We start from the raw sequence: 11,795 nt of genomic DNA on the forward strand, positions 1-11,795 counted from the left end.
TGTCTTTGATAGTTTTGTGACGTCATATATAACTCGAGGACGTCATTTTCACTAAACTCGGTGACATGCTGAATGTGACGTTTCCTTCTTCGATCGCTGTTAATTCGTCTAACAAAATCATGACGATGGATGTTTTTTTCACATTTTCATGCTCGCCGATGATGCTCTGGTCTCGGCCATGTTGTTATAGCATGCAGAGAAAACCTATTGTTTCTGTGCAGATTATTCTTATTCTTTCAACCTTTCAACTTTTGTTTCTTTTTCAAATTTCTTTTCTACCCCCGTTAAAACGTCCCAAAGCCGCCTCTGTAAATCCCCAACTTCTTTCCTGAAATTCCTAGAAGTGTTTATTTGATTTATACCGTGTACCCCCACCCTCCTCCCGCAGCCCTTCCCCTTCCACAGATCTACCGACGTCCTTGTTACCCTGCGCTCGCGAAGCGAAAAGCAGGGTCAAGCAATCGGGTGCATACGTGTGCCGTGTCTGCATTTTAAAAATCCATTTCCTCGGCAACCGTTGGTCCGATTGACATTAAATTTTACAATAGGAGCGCCTCCACCTGTATAATTATTGTAATTCATAATTATGCCATAGGTCACGTGGTACGGACGCCATCTTGGAAAAACGTTACACCTCCATATCTCCCAAACCGCTCAATGGAAAAAAAATGGAAACATGGCTCATTGTCAAGTACTCCCCATGGGGAATAAGATATGTTGATGATGATGTCATCGGTGCATTAATTATGACGTCATAATTCAACAAGTACAACGCTTGATCTGATCAGTATGAAAGAAAAACATTCCTCTGCAACGGTCAGTCCGAGTGGTACGAAATTTTCAGAATATGAGCGGCTCCTCCTGTGGAATTGAAAAAATGATAATTGTGACGTCATATGTCACGTGGTACAGGCGTCATCTTGGAAAAATCGAAAAAAAGTTGCATCTCTATCCCCTGTGTGTACCCCGGTTTAGAATAGGTACACCATTTCCCTGTGCATCGTAAGAGGCGACTAAGGGTTGGCGTCAGGAAGGGCATCCGGCCATAAAAACATTGCCTCAAAAAGGGAACCATGATTGTCATGGGGCCCGCAAGGCTAACCCCCGCTCTAGCAGGGAAAATGGCCTTAAAACGATCAGTCATTCATTCTATCTCCGAAATCGCTCTATGGAAATAAATTGAAACATGGCTCATTGTCAAATACTCCCTTGTGGAATAAGATATGTTAATGATGATGTCATTGGCACCTTAATTATGACGTCATAATTCGACAAGTAAAACGCTTGATTCGATAAGTATGAATTTTTTTTTCTCTGCAATTCTTGGTCCGATGGACACGAAATTTTTACCATAGGAGCGCCTCCTCCTTTAGAATATTGTAATAATAATCATGACGTCATAGGTCATGTGTTACAGGCGCAATCTTGGAAAAACCGAAAAACGTTGCACCTCTATAACTCCAAAACCGCTCTTTGGAAAAAATTGAAACGTGGCTCATTGTAAAAAACTCCATATGGGGAATAGGTGTTGTTAACGGTGACGTCATTGGTGCCATAATTATGACGTCATAATTCGACAGGGACAACGCTTCGTCTGATCAGTTTGAAATTTATTGAGCATGATCTGTGTGTGCAACAATTATATTAGAGAATATAAATTTATGATGTCATCGCTCACGTGGTCTGGCAGCGATATTGAAAACCCATTTTCTCCGAAATGGCTGAACAGATCGAGCCCAAACTTTGCAAGCATGATCACATGCCCAAGACGAACATCAAATCCAGACCACAACTTCGTAGGTAACATGGTTTGGGAGTTATGTTTTTGAAGCATAAACCTTTAACACCTACAGTATCTTCTTTATTTTTCAACATATCGAGTGGAAACTTTAAAAACATGTTTCACATGTCTGGAAGCTAAAATGGTCTTTTGAAATTTGCGATAAGTCACATGGTTTGGCAGCGATAGATAATTGAACGGAAATCTTAGAAAAATTCTCTCTCTTGAACCGCTTCATTGATCAACGTGAAACTTTAAAGTAATGTAGATGTCGTCAAGGGGAATAAATGTTTAACATTTCGACATGATTGGTTGTACGGTCTGAAAGATAGAAGTTGTTATTGTGTGAAGAAGAATAATGTCTACATTAGCTTCTCAGGCCATGTGACTTTTCAGTGTATCTTAAGTTATGATGAAAGTGGGGTTGTATGAAAGCGAGGTTGTATGAAAGCGAGGTTGTATGAAAGCAGGGTTGTGTCAAAGCGGGGTTGTATGAAAGCGGGGTTGTATCAAAGCGGGGTTGTATCAAAGCGGGGTTGTATCAAAGCGGGGTTGTATCAAAGCGGGGTTGTATCAAAGCGGGGTTGTATCAAAGTGGGGTTGTATCAAAGCGGGGTTGTATCAAAGCGGGGTTGTATCAAAGCGGGGTTGTATCAAAGCGGGGTTGTATCAAAGCGGGGTTGTATCAAAGCGGGGTTGTATCAAAGCGGGGTTGTATCAAAGCGGGGTTGTATCAAAGCTGGGTTGTATCAAAGCGGGGTTGTATCAAAGCTGGGTTGTATCAAAGCGGGGTTGTATCAAAGCGGGGTTGTATGAAAGCGGGGTTGTATCAAAGCGGGGTTGTATGAAAGCGAGGTTGTATGAAAGCGGGGTTGTGTCAAAGTGGGTTGGATGAAAGCGGGGTTGTATGAAAGCGGGGTTGTATCAAAGCGGGGTTGTATGAAAGCGAGGTTGTATGAAAGCGAGGTTGTATGAAAGCGGGGTTGTGTCAAAGCGGGGTTGTATGAAAGCGGGGTTGTATGAAAGCGGGGTTGTATCAAAGCGGGGTTGTATCAAAGCTGGGTTGTATCAAAGCGGGGTTGTATCAAAGCGGGATTGTATCAAAGCGGGGTTGTATCAAAGCGGGGTTGTATCAAAGCGGGGTTGTATCAAAGCGGGGTTGTATCAAAGCGGGGTTGTATCAAAGCGGGGTTGTATCAAAGCGGGGTTGTATCAAAGCGGGGTTGTATCAAAGCGGGGTTGTATCAAAGCGGGGTTGTATCAAAGCGGGGTTGTATCAAAGCGGGGTTGTATCAAAGCATGTCCAATGAAAGCGGGGTTGTATTAAAGGAGGGTTGTATGAAAGGAGGGTTGTATTAAAGGAGGGTTGTATGAAAGCAGGGTTGTATCAAAGCATGTCCAATTAGTAAGGGAAACATATGAAAATCTGTTAACTAAATTGTTACCAAAAAATTTCTTCACCAATATGTTTGTAAAGGTGTGTAATAACATGTGTTAAAATGTTGAAGGTCAACTCCCGTGGGAAACCCAGAAAAAAAGCTGTTGAATTCGGGTACCGAAAAATTATTTTCGAGAATTTTTATTTTTTTAAATCGGCCCTTAAGTAACTTATGAGGGGTCAAATAAGGGTTTTTCATGATTCTGAGTTGATTGTTAACATTTATATTTCACCACAGACACTCCTTTGTGGAAAAATAATTTCTAAATATATCTCATTTTCTACTTTGCAGGACATGGAGTCTAGCAATATGGATGAAGACGTTACTCCACCTGTGCTCAATTGCTTCATCTGTGCACGCTCGGATACACCAGCTGAAAGGCTCATACAGGCAACTCCAAAGGGATACTCAACCTTATTGAAACAAGCAGAAACTGTCGAAAATGTTACTGTTGTGGAACGTATGAAGGAGGCTCAAAAGGAAGGAAAACTGAGGTACCACCAGAAGTGTAAAAATGATCTGTACAACAACTTTGTTGCAACCACCAAGAAGTCAGCTCAAGCATCAAAGGCAGAGAAAGAGTCATCAAAGTTGAAGAGAAGACGCACTACTTGTGAGTTCAGTTCATCAACTGGCTGCAGTTCTAGAAGATCACAGTCAGTTGACCTCCTGTATAAGGATGTATGCATTCTTTGCAACCAACCAGCCCAGCTCTACAAAAATAATCCAGCACAAGCTAGAAAGAAATACAGAGTGCCAGATAATTTGACTGCAGATACACTGAAGGCAAGCTTGCTGAAGACAGCACGGAGTCGCGGGGATGACTGGGGCACTGAAGTCACTGGACGCCTGGAAGGGATCAACGACTTGGTAGCAGAAGAAACACTGTACCATTTGCGATGCAAACCTATGTTTGCGAGAGGTGACAGTTTGTCCAAGACTGATGAGGAAGGAAAAAGGAAGAGAGGACAGAGGAGTATTGATGAGGAGCGAGAGGCAGTTTTTATTGAATTCTGCGAATGGTTAGACTCAGAATTAGAGCATGGGGTAATGAACATGGACCAAGTCCATGAAAAGCTGCAGGAGTGTGATCAGTCACCAGAGAAGAGCCTTTCTTATTCAAAGCATTGGCTAAAGATAAAACTTCTAGAGAAATACGAAGACACCTTGTATTTCACAACACAGGAAAGAAGGGCAGATGTACTCTGTCTCAAAGATGGCACCGACAATATTCTGCGAGTGCATCATGCTAATCTTGACCATGGAGATGAGAAGACTCAGATCATAAAGACGGCACTCAAGTTCATATCCAATGATATTGCCTTCATTGATTTTGGTCCAAAGTCATACCCCACCACACACAGTATGACTGACATCGATAGTCAGCTGACACTTGTTCCTGCAAGCCTTCAGATGTTCTTGAGACCGATTGTCAAGACAGACGAAAGAGTTGCCGTTTGGGGGCAGAATTTTATTAAGGCCTGTCGACCTCGGTCTGGAGTATTGCCACACCAAATGGGGCTTGCCATACAACTTGATCATGGATTTGGGTCAAAATGGATGCTCAACAAGTTCCACCGGCTGGGATACACTGAGTCTTACACGGAGACACAAAACTACAAATATTGCTTCCTTAATAGTAGGAGTGGAGATGATGTTCCAGATACTTCTGGCACTCTTGACACCATTGTGGAGGAAACCGATGAACAGATCAATGATGAGGTTGCGGTTGATGCTGCGCTTGAGGATCAATCAGTGATGACAGCCAAAGTGCCAGCCAGTGAAAGTGAATTGTCAAGTAATGATCAGGTGGTCTTTATGGAGGTTGGGGAAACAAACAATGCAGTCACTCAGTTTGTTGGAGACAATATAGATTTAAACATTGTCTCTATTCACGGAAACACTCCCTTTCACTCAATGGGTTGGATCGAAGTCACCTCTCCGGCACCACCTTTGCCAGATCCACAGACAACAGCAGCTTTCCCCCGGGTGAAGTTGAAGGCACTCGACAAAGCTAAGATCCTGAGAGGAACTGAAGTAAAGATTAATCCATTTACGAACAGGAAACAGATAGGAACGAACGCGATCATGTTTCTCCCCCTCGCTGAGCTTTCCTCCTCCCTGGCTCATGATCAGCCACTCCTCACTCCAGGTGACACACTCTGGGCAGCGGGGTGGGTGATCAAAGCCAACGATCCTGAGTTCCCACACTCCAACTGGAATGGCTGGATGAAGAGAATCCATGCTAATGATGCAAAGCAGAGCACACAGATCGAGTTCCTCCCAGTTATTGAAGGAGACCCTAATGACCTCAACACCATCTTCACCACTCTGAAAGAGTGCATACGGCGCGCTGGGGTCGCTATAGTGACCTTTGATCTTCCGATTTGGCTGAAGGCTGTGAATATAATAAAGCAGGCAAATCTACCCGTCATTCCAAGGTTGGGTGGTTTTCACCTGCTGAAGTCTTATCTTGGATCAATGGGTAACATCATGGAAGATTCTGGACTACTAGATGTGATCCAGTTGATCTATCCTGGAAGTACGACAGCCAACCACATCATGGATGAACCGGCGATGCAGCTGCAAGAAGAATGGGGTCACATGCATCTCGGCCTGTGGAGTCTGTAATGGCATTACATGCAGAAACTGCAGTCATGATGTTGTTGAGTCTGAAGAAGACATAGACAATGACTGTTGAAACTTCTGACATTGTGAATGAGAAATAACTCTTGAGTATTATATATGTATGTGAAATAAAAGCTACTTTGTGTGTAAATGTAAAAGTGAAAATATAAATGTTAACAATCAACTCAGAATCATGAAAAACCCTTATTTGACCCCTCATAAGTTACTTAAGGGCCGATTAAAAAAAAAAAAAATTCTCGAAAATAATTTTTCGGTACCCGAATTCAACAGCTTTTTTTCTGGGTTTCCCACGGGAGTTGACCTTCAACATTTTAACACATGTTATTACACACCTTTACAAACATATTGGTGAAGAAATTTTTGGGTAACAACTTAGTTAACAGATTTGTGAAATATCTCATAAAATGCCCTTACTAAATGAAAACAGGGTTGTATGAAAGCAGGGTTGTATGAAAGCAGGGTTGTATGAAATTGGGGTTGTATGAAATTGGGGTTGTATGAAAGCAGGGTTGTATGAAATTGGGGTTGTATGAAAACAGGGTTGTATGAAAGCAGGGTTGTATGAAAGCAGGGTTGTATGAAAGCAGGGTTGTATGAAAGCAGGGTTGTATGAAAGCAGGGTTGTATGAAAGCAGGGTTGTATGAAAGCAGGGTTGTATGAAAGCAGGGTTGTATGAAAGCAGGGTTGTATGAAAGCAGGGTTGTATGAAAGCATGGTTGTATGAAAGCAGGGTTGTATGAAAGCATGGTTGTATGAAAGCATGGTTGTATGAAATTGGGGTTGTATGAAAACAGGGTTGTATGAAAGCAGGGTTGTATGAAAGCAGGGTTGTATGAAAGCAGGGTTGTATGAAAGCAGGGTTGTATGAAAGCAGGGTTGTATGAAAGCAGGGTTGTATGAAATTGGGGTTGTATGAAAACAGGGTTGTATGAAAGCAGGGTTGTATGAAAGCAGGGTTGTATGAAAGCAGGGTTGTATGAAAGCAGGGTTGTATGAAATTGGGGTTGTATGAAAACAGGGTTGTATGAAAGCAGGGTTGTATGAAAGCAGGGTTGTATGAAAGCATGGTTGTATGAAAGCAGCGTTGTATGAAAGCAGGGTTGTATGAAAGCAGGGTTGTATGAAAGCAGGGTTGTATGAAATTGGGGTTGTATGAAAACAGGGTTGTATGAAAGCAGGGTTGTATGAAAGCAGGGTTGTATGAAAGCATGGTTGTATGAAATTGGGGTTGTATGAAAACAGGGTTGTATGAAAACAGGGTTGTATGAAAACAGGGTTGTATGAAAACAGGGTTGTATGAAAGCAGGGTTGTATGAAATTGGGGTTGTATGAAAGCAGGGTTGTATGAAAGCAGGGTTGTATGAAAGCAGGGTTGTATGAAATTGGGGTTGAATCAAAGCATGTCCAATGAAAGCGGGTTGTATCAAAGCGGAAAGGCGGAGGAAACCGGTCATCACTGCCAGCAGTTATAAAGAGGCAGTTCTAGGTACCCTTATTATTGTTGTTATTACATTTTTTGACTTTGTCAAGAATTTCCTTTCGTGAAAACGTGCTTTTTGCTTTGAATGCCCTCACACCCTCATTTTAACTCTGATTCGATTGATGTTTTCATTTTTGGTAGTTTTTGAAGATAGACAAATACTTGGTGAAAACAAATTGTGTGAAAAGTTCACTTTTGATTGATTTACCATGTCAAGTGACTTTATATGGTGCAATGCTTAAATGTTCCTTGTGCTCTTTGTATGGGCCTTTTCTCCAACTGTCCCCCTAACCGCTCACACCCTCTTTTCCCACCCCTCCCCCTCCCTTCTCCCCTCCCACTCCCCCCTCCCCTTCGCACCCATTCTTCCCCTCTCTTCTCTTCCTCACCTGCCCTTCCCCTCTCCTTCCTCCTCTCTCTCCCCTCCTCCTCCCCTCCCCTTCCTCTTCAAGCTCCCCCTCCCCCTTCCTCCCTCCCATCCACTTCACACCCCTCGTGTCCCTCTCCTCTCTTCCTCCCCTCCTCCCCCCCACCCCTCCCCTATCCTCTCACCCCCTTACCTCCTTTTCCCTACTCCTCCTCTCCTTTTACCCAACTCTCCTGCCCTCCTCCCCCCCACCCATTCCTTCTCCACACTCACCTTCCCCTTTTCCTCCCTCCACTTATCCCCTTCCCCTCCTCTCTGCCATCCTCTCTCTCTGCCCTCCACCCTCCTCCTCTCTCTCTCTTCTTTCCCCACCCCTCCTCTTTCTCCATACCCCCCCCTCTCTCTCCTCCCCATCCCTTCCTCTTTCCTCCTCCGTTCTCTTAATAATTCTCATCACAAAGTGACTCTTTGTTGCCTGGCAATGCCAGGTACCTTTGCAAGTAATGAATAATGATCATTATTTATGGCACACTGCTGCTGCTAGTGGGAGGGGGTATTGCAAGTCTATTAAAAATGTACAATTCTGGGGGAATTAACCCATCCAATGTTCTGGGTAAATTTACCCATCTGTGAGGATGGGTTCTTTGGTGGTGTGGGAAATAAGTTTGGTTAGAGATAGAAGGGAAGGGATGAGGGTGAGGGAAGATGGTTCACAAAAAAAATTGTATCTTTTTGCCAGTGTGCCAAAATGTTTATTTACCAAACTCTCCCTTTTTATTCACCATTAAAAAAATTTTCTCTCTCTTATTTCAGATTATGATGACTGAGGTCCTGTCGGAAACAATGCCCTGAATAAATGATGAAAAGGCTTTTTCTTTAGAATCTTACATCGAAACACAATCCTTCATCCAAACTTATAGAGAGTTCAAGAGAAAGTCCAACTGTAGAGACGCCCCATGTAAAGCGAGAATATTAAAACGGTTGAAGAAATTTCGAGAGGAAGGAACTGTGTACAACTTAAACTCAAAATCAACGGAGAGACCAACTCAATTTGGACACAGTTTGTTGGGAATTCCTGAGGTCATTGAGATGGTCCAACGGCCGGTCGGAAACGGCACAAAAAAGTCCCTCCGCCGCCACAGTCATGAACTTCGAGTGGCAGTGCTAAGTCTCAGGAGGATACTCTGTGATGACATAAAACTTTAACAATACAGAATACAAGTCAGACAGAAACTCATCGACTCAAAAAAACAAGCATCTTGAGATGGCTCGGTGGGGAGGGGGGAGGAGTGAAGTTGAGGGGTTAGGATAATTGGAGAGTGAAGTGCTCCGCCTGGAGGAACTGTGGGATAACTTGCTTATTGTGGGTCTTGCATTCTATCTCTACAAAGACTGTACAATGCATTTGTTCTTTAATGCTATGACCAGAGTTCGTGTGGTTGTTGTGAATCATTGAAAGGGTCATTCATATAGCTTGTACGTAAATTGGTCGAATATTCGACCCCATCCCCGTCCCCCTTGGTTCCTTATTCCTGCATCCTTAGCCCATCCCTTCCCTCCTATTATTCCATGCTCCTTTCATCGCCCTCCCCCTCGTCATTCGTTGAAATTCCCATACTCTCCCTTTCTCTCTCTTATCTTATTTTTTAAATAAATTATCCCCTCAAAAAATTTCCCTTGCATCATACGATGAAGAAAACCCCTAATGAAGACCACTTAATATAAAGTATCCATGATTCTGAAGAGAGCTCTCTCTGTCTCTCTCTCTGTCTCTCTTTCTCTCTCTCTCTCTGTCTCTCTCTTTCTCTCTCTCTCTCTCTCTCTCTCTCTCTCTCTCTCTCTCTCTGTCTCTCTCTCTGTCTCTCTCTCTCTCTGTCTCTCTCTCTCTCTGTCTCTCTCTGTCTCTCTCTGTCTCTCTCTCTGTCTCTCTCTGTCTGTCTCACATTTATGTTGCTGATGTTGTTCAACTTTTTGAAGCCTTGGTCACATTACGTGGACATGTTGAATTTCAATCCAGTGATTGTGTTCTGTTTTCGCAGCGGTGGTGTATAAAGGCATCCTTATGTGAACTTATTGATGGTGTACTTACATTGAATTTATAATTTACATTTTTTGACCTTGCTCAGGCACCTTCCTGTATTTGTTTGATTTTCCTGGCAATAAAGCGGCACAAAATGGCTGACTCTGTATCTCTGACTCTGTATCTCTGACTCTGTATCTCTGACTCTGTATCTCTGACTCTGTATCTCTGACTCTGTATCTCTGACTCTGTATCTCTGACTCTGTATCTCTGACTCTGTATCTCTGACTCTGTATCTCTGACTCTGTATCTCTGACTCTGTATCTCTGACTCTGTATCTCTGACTCTGTATCTCTGACTCTGTATCTCTGACTCTGTATCTCTGACTCTGTATCTCTGACTCTGTATCTCTGACTCTGTCTCTCTGACTCTGTCTCTCATTCCGCCTTTCCTTCCACTTGCTTGCGATATGTTGGCGTGCATTATGTGATGTGTGTCGATCTTACCCAGCATGTTCTTTCATTTCCCATGTTTTATCCTTTATCCTCGTATCATTTCAAGTGCCTAAGATCATGGTCGACATTTCCTTTTAACAATAAGATATGAGTCACTCAAAAACATGTCCTCCATGTGCATGTACTGTTAAAATGACTATGTGAGGACCTTACCAGGAGAAGCTTTTCCCCTTTGTCTTGCATTCTGCCGTGACTCCTTCATCCATGGAAAGATCTTCCTGGAGTATTCGCCTCCTAGGATGCCTTGTCCTGGAAGGCTGCCTTGGTTCGAGTTATCCGACTCGGATGAGGGCGATAGTGGGGCAAGACCGACCTTTCCACAGGCCATCAAGCCATCGCCGCCGTCCAGGGTATCTGCTGCGGAGAGCTTGTCGTTCCCATGGCATGGCCGTTTTTCGAGAGGGCAGTGTGTAAGCTGGCACTCTCCAACTTCCAAAGTGTCGGTGAAAAATGATGCCCTTCTGGGACTGAAGCTCAGTCCCGGCGCTCCATGGACATAGGGAAAGGCAGGGGCTACACCGGCTGGTTCGAAGTATCCCACTTTGTGCATGGCTTGGAACTCGGCCGTTGTTCGGTCCTTGTGTGGCGGCTGCAAGAAACCAAATCTTGTTTAAGTACATGTCATGTACAGCTTGCACATTCTGTGAATGGGAGTCTCGCTCGCACATAATGTCAGACTTGGATAGCTGGGTAGTAGATGGGAGATTACAACAATTTTTCAGGCTTTTTTTTATCCTGCCATTCAGTAATGGCCTCAGAACAAATCTCAAAGTAATCAAACACGTCCATAATAGTACCCCACCCTCCAAACAATTTGGTCGCCATTTTGAAAGGTTTGGCCTGCATGAGGAGCAAACGTCTGGCAGATAAGCACTTCCATAACTGGTCACAAAAAAGTGATAAACATTTTGTGATGAGGGAGAAAGTGTCTACACAAATATTTGAGTTAGATGTGGCTGTGCCACTGATGCAATGCCCTCTGTCGATTAGGGTATTAATTTGTATTTTTTCATGGTTCCAGCAATAGCTCAATTAATCTTCGCGAAGGACACCATGAGACCTTTAACATCAGCCAACTAATGTCGGAAGACATGACACCTGGTTAAACATTCATCCAAGGGACGGCACACACATTGATGACTCACCCTGCCTGTGAAACACTTGAGATGACAGCTTATAGCTGATCGGATTCAAACCCAGGCTAGAACAGCTTAGAGGTGAGTGTGTGTACCTCTAGGCCATCCTGTCAGTCCAGTTTTGTTACTGATGTGATTTGATTATTTCTCTTTTAACGTGTTTCCGACTCCACTTGCAATATTTCGAATCCAAGCGATGTATGCAGATGAGATGTGACCTCAGTTTTATATTTACTTGTCGTTAGCTCCACAGAACTACTTCTGCTCTTCACTGCTCTCCCGAGATTTCAGATTGAAGGTTTGTGGGCAAATTTCGGAGCTCCATATGGCAGAACATAATTATAAGTGCTTACATGTTGTTGTTTTTCGTATTTGCTGTAGTGTTGTCGTGTCATGTGTTGTGTATTT

At 43.4% G+C, this 11,795-nt stretch overlaps 1 protein-coding gene across 1 annotated transcript in view; it reads right to left on the reverse strand.

Moving 5' to 3' along the window:
* The window catches only part of LOC137437609 (homeobox protein Hox-A3-like), a 43,004-nt gene extending 32,170 nt beyond the window's left edge, over positions 1 to 10,834 (reverse strand). Inside the window, exon 1 of the mRNA XM_068132079.2 lies at positions 10,405 to 10,834. Within this exon, the coding sequence (XP_067988180.2) occupies positions 10,405 to 10,801 (397 nt within the window). The 5' untranslated portion in view covers positions 10,802 to 10,834. The remainder of the gene's footprint in view (positions 1 to 10,404) is intronic.
* Positions 10,835 to 11,795: the final 961 nt, after the last annotated feature.

Source organism: Myxine glutinosa, chromosome 12 (assembly GCF_964187855.1).
Source record: "Myxine glutinosa chromosome 12, kmMyxGlut1.1, whole genome shotgun sequence".
Taxonomy (NCBI): Eukaryota; Metazoa; Chordata; class Myxini; order Myxiniformes; family Myxinidae; genus Myxine; species Myxine glutinosa.